Source organism: Anser cygnoides, chromosome 10, assembly GCF_040182565.1.
Source record: "Anser cygnoides isolate HZ-2024a breed goose chromosome 10, Taihu_goose_T2T_genome, whole genome shotgun sequence".
NCBI classification, from domain to species: Eukaryota; Metazoa; Chordata; class Aves; order Anseriformes; family Anatidae; genus Anser; species Anser cygnoides.
Window position 1 is genome coordinate 8,549,599 of NC_089882.1, and position 17,281 is coordinate 8,566,879.

At 51.8% G+C, this 17,281-nt stretch overlaps 1 protein-coding gene across 1 annotated transcript in view; it reads left to right on the forward strand.

Moving 5' to 3' along the window:
- The first annotated feature begins 14,359 nt into the window (after positions 1–14,359).
- Positions 14,360–17,281, forward strand: part of LRIG1 (leucine rich repeats and immunoglobulin like domains 1) — an 87,578-nt gene continuing 84,656 nt past the window's right edge. The window contains exon 1 of the mRNA XM_048074790.2: positions 14,360–14,895. Within this exon, the coding sequence (XP_047930747.2) occupies positions 14,375–14,895 (521 nt within the window). The 5' untranslated portion in view covers positions 14,360–14,374. The remainder of the gene's footprint in view (positions 14,896–17,281) is intronic.

Consider the following 17,281-nt stretch of genomic DNA (forward strand, 5'->3'; position numbering starts at 1 on the left):
ACCCCACAGGCCCCGCAAGCCTCACGAGCAGGTGCAGGATGGTGAGACACTGCCAAGGTGCCCGGTGCTGCAGGCTGCATTCACAGCTCGATCTGGATTGAAACAGCCTCGAGTTTTTCAGGTTGTTGCCTTGTTTGTCTTTTTTTTTGGTTTTGTTTTTTTTTTTTTAATCCACGCAATTCATCATTTCGAGTCTCCAAGCCCATCTGAGGGTGGTGCTGCGCTCAGACCTGCTCGGAGCGGTGCATCTGTCTGCTGCAGGGGATATTACCGAGAGCAAATTCCCAGCGAAAGCAATTCCCCCTCCCGCTGCTCCTTGCCCGCCAGCAGTGCCGAGCACGCCGCAGGGGCTGCTCCTGGCTGCTCTGCAGCAGAGCAGGGCACCTGTGGCACCCGCAGGGCACGAAGATGGATGCTTGGTGGCCAGGGACGGTGCATGACAAAAGCCCAACTCCATGGGGAACTGGGCTGTGCTCCAGCGAGCACTGCAGCCCGGAGTGAGAAAACGCACATGGGCTTGCTGCTCCGTGCTGCGCGGCCCCCTTGGCAGGCAGCGTGGAAAATGCCAGCGCTCGCTCGCAGATATGGTCTCCAAGGAGGACAGTTTCCAAAACTGAGCGGAGCAAGGGGGGGGCTGCCCCAAGGCCAGGGCCAGCATCCAGCACCCGCAGGGCACCAGGCGCCCCTCAGCTGGTGGCAGGGGGCTGTGGCTCCGGGGCCCGCACCCGGCAGGTGCTCACCCCACAAGTGTTTTGCTCTCTTGTCCCATCGCTGGTTGCTGTTTTATGGGGGAAAGGGTCCAGCCAGCTCAAAAGTAAATAAGCGCAAAGCCAAGCAGAGGGCAGCTTCCAAATGACATGGTTTCCCTCGGTTGTGCAGTTCTCATCAGGGAAAGCAGTGTGTTTTGTTTTTTTCCAGGGAGGGAGCAGTTGGTGACGTCTGACCCATCCCCAGTGCCCGTGCCCTGGAGCTGGGCACCGCAGTGGCCAGGAACGGCCACCGGCAGCCACCGGCCCTGGGACCCAAAGTGGCTCAGAGCATCCCTGTGCCCCCAGAGCAGTATGAGGGCACTGGGGACCAGGATCTGTCACACCAGCACCACCCCAGGGCCCAGGACTTGTTCCTGGGGCTCACCAGGAGAGCCCGTGGGTTCCTGCTGTGGTGGACGAGGAGACGGGGCCCTCCTGCCCAGCACCCAGCCGTGGGCAGAGGCCCCTTGACCATGATGCTCCCAGTCCCTCCATGGGGGAACCCTCCCTCGCAGGTATTCAGAGCCACGGCAGGGGGTCAGGAGAGAAGGAAGGTGCTGGCGGAGCAGATCCCCGGCGAGGTGCAGCCCACCCCCAGCACCCACACGGCACGCACCTTCCCCAGCCCCGCACCCATGCCAGCAGCCCTCGCCGCTGCCTATCTAATGTATTCCATATGGAGCGCACACCTCCGAAACATTACTTAAAATGGGAATAAATCCTTCACGGGACCTCCACATGACAGATACCGCTTGATTGAATTGCCAAGCGGGGAACTTTTATTTTAAGGAAAAATCTACAATTAACCTATTGTCACCCCGTGGCGGGGGGAAGCAATAAACTGTATATGTCTGCTCCCCAGCCAAGTCCACAAGGCTTATCCACGAGCCCTTCTTAGCAAGTCTCCTCCGCGAGTTCTTTTGATACCTTATGGATTTGTTAAACATTTATAACATGAAAGAGAATATTATATACACTGCCCCAGCATAAATCACAGGTCTGATCCTCTGTGTACACTGGCGGTGGAAAGGGGAGCGGGGAGGAGAAGCGGAGCTCTAGGCGGCAAGGTGAGCGACTGCAGAGGCTTCCCCATCCCTCCGTCCAGCACTACGTGCACACAAAGGGATTGTGAGAAGCTGGTTCCCCCCCCCCCCAAGCCCCTCCAGTTTTTCAGGTTTTACACCTGGGGAAAGAAGAATGAACAATCACTGTTCGACATCAGCGAGGTGAGCGCACAGGACATTTAAGAAGTGGAAAAACATCTGTTTAGCCCAGATAGAAACCAGATGGAGGCGGAGGGGGGTGGAGGATAGAGAAACAAGCAAGAGGAAAAACAGAAACGCGGTCAGGAAGATGGCTGCAGGAGAGGAGGGCTGCTTCCAGGAGGCCAACCGTCACCCACGGGGACCTGCGCGTCCTTGCCAGGGCAAACAGCAGGACAGGGCTCATCCCGGTGGGACGAGGGGCTGGCGGTCACTCAGAGAGGATGTCTTTGGAAATCTGGGGGCTGCCTGGCCACCTGGGACACCACTTGGCCACCAACAGCAAAGGTCTGGCTGGTGGGGATGACGACGGACATGGGGCTCATTCCCAGCCCCAGTGGTGCCAGGACCAAAGACACTTGGGGCAGCAGACGCACAAGATACTTTCTGCAGCAAGTGTAGGATTTTAAACAGTAGATTTGGCATTCTTCCCTAATCCTCTTTATCCTCACGTCCACAACAGCAATCAAGTGCTCCTCTTCTGCTATAATGCAACTTATTGTAGGGCTTTCAGAGACACCAACATGGAGCTTTTATGGGTGTAGTAGGGGCACTAAATGAAAACGATGCCTATCAGAAAGGGTGCAGCAAGCAAAACCTACAAGGGAATGGCACGAGGCCATGGCAGGGGCATACAGTCATCCTGGGAGATGGTGGTAGCGCCTTCGGGCACAGAACAGCAAGTAACATCAACAAGAGGGCTGGAAATCCCCCAGAGCTGAACCTTCAGGATGCTGGGGAGAAACACCATTGCAACATCGGGGGTGCTGGGGAGAAACATTATGCAACACCAGGAGCATGCTCTCTGTGGATGTATTTGCAAAGCAGGCAGCCAGGTTTGAAAGATCACCAAAACAGGATCACTAAAACACCCCCAATCTAATAAACACTGATTCCCACTTGTTTTGTGTCTGACTTCACTCTCAGGGTCCATTTCAGCAGGCAGAGTGAATGAAAATAATAATAATAAAAAAGCAATATGTTTTTTTAAGCTCAGAAAGACATCTCCAATATCATCAAATACCAGAGCTGATGAGCAATTTCCTCACTATACAATATTTCCTAGAGAAAAAAAAATGCCAAAGCAAACTTTTTGCAGGAAACATTTAGTTTTCAGGCTATTTTGATCCATTTTTTAAATCCAGGTGAGGTGTCCCATTTCAATTTTCTCAAAATTGAAGATCCTTTCTTCTGTTGCCATTCAAAATGCATCTGCTTCCAAAGCTGCAAGTAGAAAAAGGATCAAAATAACCCACCTCGTGCCCAAACAAAATTGAGTGTTTGAACTTGGGTTTTCTGTTCCCCCCCTGCCATGGCACGGGATTGGAGCTAGATAATCTTTACGGTCCCTTCCAACCTGAATCATTCTATGATTCTAACTTGGCCACTGTGCTATCTAAGAATTACGTTGTTCAAAGGTCTCTAAAATATTCACGTTTTGAGAAAATTATTTCCCACTCTGTTTTAAAGACATGCATTACAAATGGCCCGGAGCTACCTCTTTGCTTGATGAACTGCCTTGCAGAAGATGAGCAGACCGTGCTCACACAATGCCTAACGCCAGTTCTCTGCTGTTGATCACTACACCCTGGTACAGCACTCACGGCCTCTCCTCTGTCCTGCCAGTTGCACGAAGCCTATGGAAATCTATCTGCCATGGAGACAGCTAGGCCAATGCTGAATTTGGTTCAGTTTGGCCCCCCTGCAAAAGCTTGATTTCTACTGACAGCGCAGTTAAGCTGAGCAGGGAGAGAATTTCTATCAGAATCAGAGCGTGGGGTGACCAGGAGCAATGCCCTCACGGTGCCCACCTGACGCTTCTCCCCAAAAAAGGCACCACAAAGAAGGGAGCGAGAAGCCCACAGGCCACGGTAGCCATGAGGCAAGCGAGCACTTCTCATGTTCGTGCAGGTCCCGGGGGAGCTTGGTGCACGCTCGGAGCTGCTCTCCCGCCAGCTTCCTCTCCGGCCGGCTCCCAATTTGTCTGCAAACCACAAGTTTAATTGGAGCTGGCAAGCGCTTCGACTTCCAAACGTATGTAACACCTGGAAGACAAGGCTCAGCTTTAAGGGGGGAGGAAACGGGATGATATCCAAAGCTATTGTCACGCTCTCTGCTGCCTGCGTGGAGCTGCCCGAGGAAGGAGGAATCAGTAGCCGGAGGGTCCAGCGCGGGCGGGCGATACACAGGCACGCACATGGCTCTCCTTCCTCCTCCTTCTCACTGAAATAGGCTTTTGAGGTCACTTTAAAAGGAGTTAAAAATCTCTTTTTCAAAGAAAAAAAAGAAATAGACGCATGCTTTAATGTTGGTAGTGAATTAATTCCAAGAACCAGGAAGAGATGGTGATGAGCCACCCCCGGCCAAAACCAGAGCCCAGGAAGAAGACAGATGGCCCAGCAGCTAAGGGAGAGAAGAAACAGAGCCAGCACCCCTCGAGCTGTGTACCTGTGGGTGCGGAGAGCTGGACACTCAGAGGTACCCATTCCTCTCCCACAGCTCTGGGGTGACGAATATAAAGCCTTAGAAGATATCCTAAAACAGGGTAACAGTGCTGCGGTGCAGGAACATTCTGCAGTGACACCGTGTTTTACCACAGTACACACACCTGAGAAGAACACAACTGCCAATTTTCAGCTTCCCACACCAAGGTTCACCTTTTCTTTTCAGATATTATGTTGTTGAAAGCCCCACTCGTTTCTTCAGAAAGCTGGTTTATCCTTATTTAATGAACACCTAGATGCAGAGCACAGAAAATTTGGAAGGCTGATACCACAGAGGTGAGTTGGCCATTTCTGCAAGTCTTTCATTCAAAACATTTAGCGAGCCTTTAGTAATAGACAATAACATATGAGAAATGTTAACAGAGGACGAATGTTAAAAAATGAATGGCCTGCAAGGTGCTCCACCAACAGCCCAGCGATCAATGTGACGCGTATAACAGATTTCCTTCCCTTTGAGGGAACCAGGACCTTCTGCCTGCTTGCTTCAAATAGATACAGAGGGCTATCGATGTTTTTCTGGTGCAAAAGCAACACGCTGCAACTAGAAATCAAGTAGCTGTTTTATTTTTACCCCACTCCTACTCACATTGCATCCTTTTTTTTTCCCCCCCCTGCTGTGTACATACATGTTTTTAGCCGTTTAGTGTTACATTGAGTGACTTTTTTAAACCTGGGCAAATTCTTCTGAGGCAGGTTTTGGAAAAAATCCCATCTGGAAAGTTTGAGTGATACGTAAGATTGTGACACTGGCAGGATTGCCACGTGAAGGGGTAGACAGTTTAGTTCATTAAAAAAAAAAAATCTCAAGAACTTATGCAAGCAAGAGCAAGTATAACAAAAGCATGCACTGAGCTGTCTCCTATTAACAGTTCAGATCAAATGAGCCAATGCAACTGCTTCTGCTTTGCCTAAATAAATGCCTGGATCAGTCATCAAAGTAGGATTGTTTTCCACAATACACTTCCTTGAGCAACCCAGATAGCCTTTGTGTTGGCCCCAGTAATGATGTAATGGGAAAAAGTTACAGGCATTCTGTCAAAGCCATGCAGATTGCTCAAAATACTATTTCCCAAGGCTCCAGCTTCGCAGGTGCGGACTCAGCAGCCATCAAGACTCGCTATGATTAATGACTTTTTCCAACGTGTTGCCTTACATTAATATAGCGAGCTAACTTTTATTAAATTATGGATGATATATTAGTGGATTCTGGTCACCTGCAGGCTCACATATGTGAGGAAGCTGTCGAAACTGATGCAATCTGGGTATCTCAGAGACAAAGCAGTCTAAGCTTTGTATTACCTTTATGCACAGCAGTACATACAGACCTCCTCGTTATGTTGCCTTCTGCCCAGCTGCCAAAGGAAGATGTTTAGGAGAACCCCAACTCCAGTCTCGAAGCCATCAGCCAAACAGACACACAACCTGTTTGGTGGCTCGGCCAGGAAGCCGCAGCAAACCAGCACCCCATAAGCCCCATAAATGCTGGGGAGAGGAGACCTTTCCCCTGCTGTATGCAGGCAGCCCTGGTTCAAAGGGACGGGCTGCAGAGTGAAGGTGCTGTGTGTCATCGGACGGTGCTGATGGAGAGGAGAGGGTACTGCCCCAGGAGGAGGCGGTGTTGCAGGTTGCCCCAGCTGGGTGAGGAGGCAGAGATGGCTGGCTCTCTCTGATGTGCCTGGTTAGGGTGCTTCCAAGATGCAGCAGATGAGGCTGTTGCCCAAAGAAACCAGAACAAAGAGAGCCTGGCCACAGGGGAGAGAAGGGGAGTGACAGAGATGTCTCAGAACAGCGTGGAAGCAAAAGAGCAAAAAGAAATCCCAGCTGAGTTTAGGTCTTCCCTGGAGCAGCACAGCTGTGAGACTAAACTCTATGTATTTTTTTTTTTTAATCCAAGAGACAAATTATATCATGCCGAGGTGCTGGGTTTTGTTTTAAGTTGGGCAAGGTGGGGGAAATGAGCTGGAAGCACAAGGTGTCTTGTGCCTCCTCAAACAGCGCGGCCTCTGGAGCACCAGTTGGTAGCTGAGTTAACCTCATTACTTCTGCGTGAGCTCTTGCATTACAGCGTGCCTTGCTGCTAGGCTGATGGAAACCTCCTTTCACGGGCAGAAGAAATATAATCCTCCCGGGATATAACAGACACAGGCGTCGTGCATCCCTGCAACTTCCCATGGCTGCTCACATCTTGTGGGAGACGAAGGCATGTGAGAAGCGGGTGTCACCGAGACACAATGTGCTTACACCAGTCCCAAACACCCACCCCTGCGTCCAAGGACAAAGCTGTCCCACTACAGCAGTGCTGGCACGAGGGTGCTAAACTCACTCATGAGCCATGGCAAACTCTGAAAGAGGTTTGAGACAGTTCCCATCTACTTGTTCCCCCTGTTTCTAATTAGTTATGGCATTGGCATAAAACGGGATCTGTGTCTATTAAGTCTTCATCTGCTCCTCCTTATTCCCACATGAAGTCATAATCCTTCATGTCATCCCAATTGCGCACTATGGAAGTGATTTAGGATGTCTCCAAACAGAGGATAATGACCTCAGGTATTGAATAAATCGAAGGGCTGTGGAGGAAAACAGCCCTGGTGTCACACGCTGCTGGTAACAAGCACATGCGTTAGCAGAGGGAGAGACGGGGAGAGAAGCTGAGGCAAAGCTGATGTATCCATAGAGGAATCCGAAGAACAATCATGAGATTTTACACATGGCAGATGTCTAAGATATTTTGAGAGATTCTTCTTGGAGGCTCTAAGCCACAGCAGGGCCCTGCCACATTTTGTTCTTCATATAATGATGCTGTGCCGTTGGTATTGCAGTATTGATGCGCTCCTGGGTGGTACCAGCAGGACAAGAAGTGTGGTTAGTAGTTGGCTTCAAGGGCCAAGCAGAAATATCAGCCTGCAGTTCAGTGCCTAGCCAAGAATGAGGCACTCAAGAGCAAGGAAACAGACTTCTTTTCTAAACAAGGGATCAAAGTGTGATGAAGCAGCAGACAAATACTAATGTCTTCCAGCCAGATGAAGCAACAAGAGGCCGTTTGGTAGCAATATCCCATGGTAATCACAGAGGCAGTAACTGAGTACCAATAAAAGTTGTCACAAGGTATCTTGCCACATTTCCAGTATGGATAAAGATCAAGTACAACAGTCGTGGGGAAAAAAAAATAAAAAATCTAGCTCTGACCTGCAAGACAGCGCGCATCTGCCAGATCCTTCCGAAGCCTGGCTGCTGTGGTCATTCTGCAATCATCTTCCTCTAATTGTTGTATGGGAGCTGGACCTTCGAGACCAGGCGTAACTTGTGCAACTTCCAGCTAAACTTGCCTTGAAAATACTGCCAGGCATGGACCACCCTTGCTGATGGTGCCCTTCATCTGGAGCATTCAGTTTTGACAGTGAGCTACTAAATAAATGCTCAGCTTGACAGCTTCTGAGGGGGCAGCCTGCACTTATTCTACCTGCCTTTTTTTTCCTCAATAAATATCAACCTTCTGAGCCTACAGAGATGTGTCAGTGTTGTTTTTTGTTTGTTTGTTTGTTTTGGTTTGTTTTTTTTTGGAGTGGGGGGAAGTGTTGAGGTAGCTTTGTTTCCTGTGAAAGTCACTGGAAGTTGCTGGCCATCAGTAAGGAAATACAAGCTTGCTCTGGAAGTGCTTAGGAGACTATTACTTTTATTAAGCAAGCGTGTGGCTAATTTTCCCACTTATGTTGAGGCAAGAGTTTGCAGTAAAAGGAAGCTATTTATTATTTTTCAGATGTACCTGGATTCTCTTGCAATTTTCTAGGGGAGGCTTGTCCAGAGTGAAAAAATAGTCTTGATTTAAAGCATCCCTTTCTGAAAGAGAAATTAAACTCATCCTCTCTGATACTCCTCGATCTTTTTCTGTTATTCTCTGAGCGGGGGCAGGTGCCTCCTGCTGTAGCTGGATCCTGTCTTCTTTGCTCCACTTTGATGATTTCATCTAACACATTCCTCTGGGGCTGCAAGAACTTCACACTTCAATCTCAGCCTAGAGGTGAAAGCAATGAGAAGTTACACCATATAATTATAGTTATTATGCCAGTTAATAGAGCTCTTCATAGCACAAACACTATTAGCACTAGTCACTGTCGGGAATAGCTGCGTCTCCAGCCCTGCTCTTGCCGTCAGAGGCTCGGCACGGATCTGAGTCCAAGCCCAGGTTTGAAGAGCAAGCCCTGATACCTCGTGCACAGGGCCAGATCTTTCTGGGCTTGGGGAAACTTCTGGATGTGGATCCTGAGCATGATTTGGGGATAGTAATGTCGTGCTGAAACGTGAGATCCACGCAGCCAGCCAGCATTCAGGCTTCAGTCCTACCAGCTTTCTTCCTGCTCTTGGCATTGGTCCATGGCCTCATCTACAAAAACATGCTTTTAACTAATCGAGTGTAAGCTCCAGCTTTGAGTACCATGGATTTACCTCCAAAGTCTCTGCCTCGTGCAATTTGCCCATCCAAACGGCAGGCACTATTCTAGAGCTAACAGTCTGCTTTCCCTCTCCTCCTGTCTCAGCAGTAAATTGCTGCTGTGGTTTTTGAGTCTATAATTAAACAGACGAGGCACTTACATTTATGCAAAAGTTTTAAAACAAGACCTTCAGGAGAGGGAAAAAAGGATGGCAATGTTGTGACAGAACATGGATTCAGTTAATTGGATCTAGCTATTTGCACCATCTTTCGCTAACTGCCCCTGCCAGTCCCAGGCCGGGAAAGCAATTTAACTCATTGCCTGTGAAAAATGAAACGACAGCAGCTACTTGACTGAACTTTCACATTAACGAAGAGTGATCTGGTCTTGATCAAAGACTTCATGTTCCTGGAGGACCAGAGTTCAAGCCCAAGTCTCCACTTTTAAGGGAAGAAAAGGTTTACGTGTCACCGCAAGGCAAGCTCTTAGGAGATTGAGCCCAAGGTAAACTTTTGTGTCAGCACTGCCACTGCCCCATACTGAAGCTTCACTTGATCATCTCGTCCTTTAATTCTCGCTGTCGTATACTGCCTCCTCCTGCTAAGCCGAGCTGGCTTCGCCCATTACAGCAGTGAGAAGTGATGTTATCGTCAGTCCTTGCTGGTAGGCACTCCTGGATCACGTCATGCACCTCGCACGTTGCTCCGACCGAACAAGCTCTGAGGAGCAGGGTTGGGATCCAAGGCAGACAGAGACCAGCTCTGGGTGGCAAGCAGCCATAACGTTGTCCTCGCAGATCTGGTGTAACCAGACCAGCTAACACACCTCTGGAATGCTGCTGCCTCGGCTGAGCTGGTCATACCAGGGAAGGCATCTCTCACAGCCTGGCTGCCAGCAGTCAAACCGAGCAGCTTGCCATGAGCAGCTGATAGCGAAGACCACTGTCAGCTGTGTATAAATGACATTGTTGAATGATCGCCGTGATCCTGTATGCTCTCCCCACAACACACCTCCTGCGACCTTTTCAAGCACTTGTCACCATGATAACATTGATGGACATATCAACGTACTGCGGGAACAACACAAGGGATTGCAGCCAGGGTGCTCAGATACTTTACAAATCTCAGCACCATTGGTGTTGGGTAGAGAGCTGTCACAAACATTGGTAGAAGATTCACACTGTTGCAGAGAGATTTGAGGCCATGCAGGTAAAAGCACTAAGCAAGAGCTAGGGAAAACTGCCAAATGCAAGGATGGTCAACATGAGCTAAGGTTTGCTCTTTGCTGTTTTCACTGCCTCTGAACTTCAGTCTGGCTCCAGGAGAAGCCAATCTCGTCACTCAGGAAGCCTGACACCAGTGTGACAGTTGTCCCTCCAGAGTGCCACATCCACGGGGATGCTCTGCAGAGACCCTGGGCAGGGAGCTCCTGCTCAGCGCTTGCTCTGAAAGCCAAGACATTCATAAAACGCGACTGCAGGGACTAGACTGTTAGAAATTATTTAGGAGGTATGGTTTTCAAATCCACCTAGACAGATGCACGTTTGCCAGCAAGCAGGAGAGAGAAAATAAGTTCACAATGAAGACGCAGGGTGCCCTGTGCAGGGCTTGCGTGAGCTCCTGGCTGCACCCCAGCAGCACAGGGTCGCCCGAGGTGAGTCCTCCGCGGCTCCGTTCCCCCATCTGTAGAGCAGGGATGATGCTTCTGTTCTCACCTCAGTTTGTCTTCTCTGTTTAGATTTCAAGCTCCTCAGGGCTGTGTCTTGCTACGTGTATGTACAGTTCCTAGCTTAATAGAGTCATGATCCAAACTGAAGCCTCCAGGCACTCCTGTATATTATATCATTACTAATTTCATAAGAGGTTGCAATCATATTCCTTTATCGGGCAAAAAATATCCTAGAAAAGAATAAAGAAAGCTATTAAAAACTGAGGAACATTTTTGCTGAAGTGGAAATAATGGTACTTTGTCCCAAAATGTATAAAATATGTATTGCAATTAAATTCTCTATTGGCAAATTGCTCTACAATTAAAAAACACAGCAGCTTGAGTGAGGCAATTAGAATAATAGTAGAGTGTTAATTATAGCTTGATGGATTCTGCATGCTGTCAGCAATTACCTTCCAAGTGTGCACTTTCTGAACCGAGTCCAAATCCGCAAAAAGACACCGACAGAATTAGAAATATCTTCCTTGTTGGCATGCCTTTGCCATTTTAAAATTTGTTTTCATAAATACTTTTGTAAGCTATTTAATTAGATTTAATGAGGCTCGAGGAAGAAGCATCCTCCATGCTGTACACAACTCCTCTCTAGCACAGGCAGCGATGGAGAGGCGAGGGAGCTGGTGCTGGGGACTGTTTTCCAGTGCACGGCGATGCTGTGCGAAGGTGAGGGGATGCGGCACGGGTTTGGGGAGAGCTGTGGTGGCAGAGTGTGATGCCAGAGCTCTGGATTGAGCACGTGAGATGAAATCAGTGGGGGCTCTGCTCAGGGTTGCAAGAATAATTAAAAATCCCAGGTGTCAGGTTCGAAACCACTGTGAAAGACAGAAGCGTTTCTCATTTTCATGAGGCCTTCCCCACTGGGCAAGAGAAAGCCGCTCCATAAAAGTGCCTTAAACCTCGGGTTCCCACACGGAAGAGCTAAAGGTTTATTTTCTAATTGCATGTATATTTTTATAAGACTGCACTACTTTCTGTGATACATCTACCCTTCCTGCTCCAGGTTCCCTCCCCTGGGACAGGAGCTGCTTGCTCGTAGTTTGCAAACAGCTTTCAAATAAATTAAAGGACTAAACCTAAGCCATTCTCCTATTTTCTCTAGTTCTCGAAGGCTGAAATAAGACTCCGAGTCACTGTGAATCTTTTCTCTCTCTTTTTTTTTTCCTCGCTCAGCATAACAAAAGCCTAACCCCCAGGTTCTACCTAGTGAAAGCCTCCGTCTATAAATAATGCCTACTGATTCTGCCCGGGAAGACTTAGGGCTGGCCCACACAATACACGCAGTGCCTGCTGAAAGGTGAGCTTGCCACAGGGGCCCTCCTGGCCCTGCTGTCAGCTGTGAGGGCACCGACACCGCTGAGCATCCCCTTGGGAAGGTGAGGCTCTGTGGGACGGGACGCCTGAAGGTCCTGGTCACCCCAGCGCTGGGTGGGGTGAAGCCTTTGCAGAAGTTCAGCGTTCGGTTTGTTGGTGATCTTTGCCATCTGACAGGCTCAACGCTGTCCCAAAGGTCAAACGGTTGTTGTGCAAGCAGACTGTTAAGAGTAAAAAAGAAAGAAAAGGGAAATGTTAGGCCGTAATAGCTAATGTTTCTTCTTGTTGTTTATGGTCGAGGTGGGGACCGGCTGCCTGACCTGGCTGTGCGCCGTGCCAGTGTGCACGTGTTCCTTAGCTAACGACAATGAACCAAACCAACCGAATGTAACACCTGATGATGGTAAACTTGCTGTTTGTGTGAATTTGATATGTGTCAGTGTATCAAGGTTTTCCCATCAGGGATGTCTCTGACATGAGTTAGAAAGAAGAGCATCACTTTTAGTGCAGTAAAGGCTTCGTGTTATGCCTGACTGCACGCTCACACCCATCATTGCTGTAACTACCAACGTGTCCCCAGCAAGCAAAAAGATCCCTGGTGCATTGCGTCTGATGAAATTAATTACTGCATTGATGAATCTGTAAGAAATCCAGGAGAAGAGAATAGGCAGGAGATGAGAAGGTCCTCCATCAGGGCCACAGCTTCCAGAAACAAGCTGAGCTCCTCTCACACTTTCCCTCCCATCATCAAAGCAGGATTTGATCGCTGTGATCACTGACTCGCAAGGTCCTTGCCAAGTTTTGGGACTACAGGCAGGAATATTGAAGTCCAGCCTTGGGAAGTCCCAACTCTTCACTGCTCTGAACAGCTGCCCTGTGATCCCCACCCCTCTTCGGTCAGTAGATGACAATGTTTCCCATCTTGCATTCCTTGCCTGCAAGTCATTTGCAGAATTAATTAAGCAGGAATTCCAAAAAAAAAAAAAAAAAGGGAATTAAGTAGGAACCAAGCTATTTTAGGGGCAAAGATGACAAAAACTTGCAGGAAAGGGCCGAGACGTTCAACCCAGTGGGGTCACACACGACCGGGAGCTTTGTGAGGTGCTGGCAGTGTGGGCTGCAGTGTGTGGGGCAGCCCCGAGCACCTCTGCGAGGCCTGGAGCATGGAGCTGGGTCGGGGTGAAGTGCAGGATGGCACGACATGGCATGGCACACATGGCACGGCACAGCATGGCACGGTGGGAGCCACGGGGGGGGTTTCCTCTCGAGCCCCCGCGCTCGGCTCCCTTCGGGCACGTCTCTTCCCCACGCGCTGGGCTCGGGCAGGCTTCCAGGCACGGGTACGGAGCAGACATGACTTCATGCTCCACGCTAGGCTCGGGGCGCTGCCAAAACCCCGTCCCGCGCCGAGCACAGCCGCTTCCAGGCCTCGGCGCGGGGGCTCCGCGCTGTGAGCGGCAGCGGCTGGTGGGGAGCTCGCCAGCCAAACCCCCTCGGCTCTGAAGCCTTTGGCTGGGCTCACTGGCAAATTCAGCATCGTGCCTCTGTCCTGGTGTAGCTGTTCCCTTTCTTCGGCCTTGAAGCCTTTGGCCTGCTGCCTCCCATGGGGCACTGCCCGGCGACCGCAGGCACACATGGGTGAACGCGCTGTGGGGCATGGGGCACGCCGGGGGCTTCCTCCCCTAAATGCTGCATGGGCCGCATCCACGCTTGGCCAAGGGCACTTGGGTGCTCTCTGCTAGGCCTGGGAGCAGCCTCTACGTGTGTGTTGATGCCTTAGTGTGGGTTTTGCCCAACGTGATCTTGCTGTGGCTACCTAACGAGCCATAATGTGGCTGGTTCGGGGCTGGGTGCTCTCACGGGAACCCACAGCCCCCTTGCACCCCTCTGTGCCCCCTCCCCACCCCGGGCATTGCCTGCCCACGGGACCAGGGTGGCTTCACAGATGTGGGCAGCACCATAGGATGGCAAAACATGGGGTCTTTCCAAAATAGAGGGGAATTTGGGGAGCTGCTTAGGTTTGGGGTGAAACATTGGCAAATAGGACAATTGGTGCAGGACACGCGTGTACGGTGAGCGCAGCCGTGCCACGCACGTTCGAGTAACTCGGGGAAAGTGATAGCAGGGCCGGGGAGAGCCTTCGAGTGAGGCAGCCCACGGAGGGACACCCAAAATCGCTGTTTTTTTGGGGGGTCCTGCAGCGGGCGCGGCCCCTTTAAGAGCGGCACGGCGGGGAGGGGGGGCTCACACCTGGAGTGGCAAAGGGGGGCGGGCCTTAGCGGCTTTGATTGACACAGACGGACCGGCGCGGGGGGGCGACCCGGCACCAATGGCGGAGCGCGCGGGCCCGGGCGGCATCCAATGGGCGGGCAGGCGGGGGGCGGCGCGGCTACATGTTGCGGTGCGGCCAACGTGGGGCCGCGGCGAGCGCAGGAGGGAGCGGCGGGGCCGGGAGGGCGCGGGTTCGAGTCCCGGCGGCGGCGCTGCTTCGGAGTCCCGGCGGAATCCCACCGGCCGCGGGGGGAGCTCCAGCGGCGGCGCGGCGCGGAGCGGGCGCAGCAGCGGGCCGAGGAAGCGTTTGCGGCGGGGCCGCGGACGCCGGTGCCGTGAGACTTTGGCGATGCTGCAGGCGGCGAGGCGGCGCTGAGCAGCTCCGCTCGCCCCGCTCCCGGGCTGCCCCCGCTCCGCTGCCGCTCCGGACGCTCGGCGGTGCCGGATACAAAATGGCGGGGCCGTTACCGGGCGGCGGAGGGTCGGCGGCGCTGCTGCCGGTGCTGCTGGTGGCGGTGCTGGGCTCGGCCGAGCCCGCCGCCGAGTGCCCCGGGGGCTGCTCCTGCGGCGCGGAGCTGCTGGGCTGCGGCGGGCTGGCGCTGCCCGAGGTGCCCCGGGACCTGCCCCGCTGGCCGCGGCACGTGTGAGTACCGGGGGGGGGGGGTGCTGCGGAGGTGGGGAGGGGGTGTCTGTGGTTGGGGGGTTAAAAAAAAAAAAAAACAAAAAAAATACTAAGAACTTGGGTTTTAGAAGCCGAGCCCTTTCTGCGTGCTCCGGCTGGGGCCGCTCCGCTGCCGCCCCCCGGTGGGTCCCGGGCCGGGTCCGGGCCGAGCGGCGGCTCCGAGGCCTTATTTGGGCATCGCCGCCCGGCCCCGCCGCCGCTTTCGGCCTTTTCTGCCCCAAAACCGGCCCCCGCGGGGCGCACGGTGCTGGGCCGGGGGCACGCGGGGGGCCCCGAGCTGCGGGGGGCCGGCTGCCGTCCTGCCCGCCGCCCCTCGCTTCCCCTTCGTTTATCGGAGTCCTGGGGGGGCTGCTCAGCGTGTAGTTAGGTTTCTGGTGGTTGGGCGTGTGCCACGGCTCCTTTTTCCCCCCTAAAGCGGTGATTTGGAGAGTGTAGCCCCGAGCACAGGACAGCAGGACTCCTGTCCCTAAAAGCCGTGGCTGTGCCGCCGCACCATCCTGCGGGCAGCCGAGGTGCCGAGGGTGACAAATCGGGCTCGGATAGCTCAGTCCGGCTGACAGCTGCCGTGTATCTGAGCAGAGAGCCCGTGTGCGCTCCTAGGTTTAGAAAAATAAGTGCCCCCGACCATTAGCATAGCCTCTGGAAACCAGGATCCAAAAAGGAGGAGGAACGAGCGCCTCGGCTCTTGGGCTTGCTGCGCCTTTCGGCCGTTTGAGCAGATTTATAGATTATTGAATCTATAAAGCTCGCAGCTGTAATAGATACCCCGTAACTCTGCCAGGAGAAGGCGGTCACCGAAGTCTTGCTGGAGATCATCCAACTTCTTATTAAGAAGAGTTATTAGGGGGCTGTCAGGTTCTCCTGGCGTTACTCGCTGCTGGCCGCAGAAATGCCTTGTTTTACATGAAATTACCCGCTGTCGCACCGAGAGGAGCCTGTGGCCCGTCCTATTAAAAGCCTGCCTCGCCATGTTCACCTGTTGCTGCGTGCTCCTGCACAGTACGGCTCCTTCGCTCAGCCTTCCTGCGAAGTCTTAATCTTTTCAGCATAATTCCAGAATCCCCCTGTTCCTTTTAAAATAGGACAGTCCGTCTTTGTTCCTGCGGAGCAACGCATTAAGAGCCCAGTTTGAACAAATTTATTGTTGTGTTTTTCAGGAGTGCTAATGCCCAGGAGTGTCTTATTCATGTGGAACGGGTTTTTGAATGTTCAGAGTTCAGTTTAAACTTTATTGGTGAAATAATTGCACAAATAAATCCACAGCCTGTGGGCTGTTGGTCTTTTAGCCACTTAGACAAAATACAGTTTGTCATTTCGTAAACTCTAAACTAACCAAAGAATTAGCTAAAGAGGAAGCTTGTGATGGCTTTCGTATCTGACAATTCAGAACTTGGAGCATTTTTCCGTTTCCCAAGCCGATATAAAAAGCAGCCATTTAAGCTGTTATACATACTTCTGGTTTTTAGAGTAATATTGTTTCTATTGCTTTTTGTGATTGCTAGGCTCATAACTGCTAACTTCTAATGCAGGGGGTCACTGGTGCGTTTAGCAGAGCAGTGGCAGGGGCTGATTATTGGGGTCTGGGGTCCCCCAGCCCAGGCACCCGTTCCGCAGATGGGATCGCTCGTAGGAGGACGAGAAATCCCGTGTGCAGTGGCTTGTGCTGGCTGTGCTTTGGCTTCGTTAGTGTGCTTTTGAAAATCCCTCCTTAGTAGTTGTTTTTTTTCCTAATTGGTGCCGCAGTGCTCGGGTCGGATCTCAGTGTGTTTGAGGTAAAGCTTTTGTTTGGGCTGCTGGAAATGTGGCTCTGCGCGCTGGGGAGCGTTGTGAACCGACTTAATCGCTGTGTATTTTGTCAACAGGACTATCAGCGCTGAAGAAAAGCAGTGGGATCTTTTGAAACTATTGTTATTTCTTTGTTGGCAGCAGGGCTGGGAGTTGTAATTTTTCTCTCCGGCTTTCAGAGGGCATAAGTGATGTGCAGCAAGGGTAGCGTGCTGCACTCGCTCACGGTTAGCGCAGCGTGGCACAGATGGGGGTTCTTAAAAGAAAAAGAAGCAGGCGGTGGGTGACATGCCGTGCGCTTCTGAGCACAGCCAGCTCTAGCAGTGCGCAGGACGTGTCACTATGCAGGACCCGCGCAGCCCTCCTAAGAGCCGCAGCACAGAGCAAAAAGCCCCTGGCTGCAGAGGAAGCTGCCTGACGGACTGTACCCGGCAGCTGCTGCGTTCTCCTCCCGGAGCCTCTCTCTGGAGGTGCTTTGTGTCAAACTCGGCCTGAAGGCTTGATTTACAGTAGAGCGTTATCTGCAGTGCAAGTTTTAGGGCCAAACTTAAGTACAAAACGC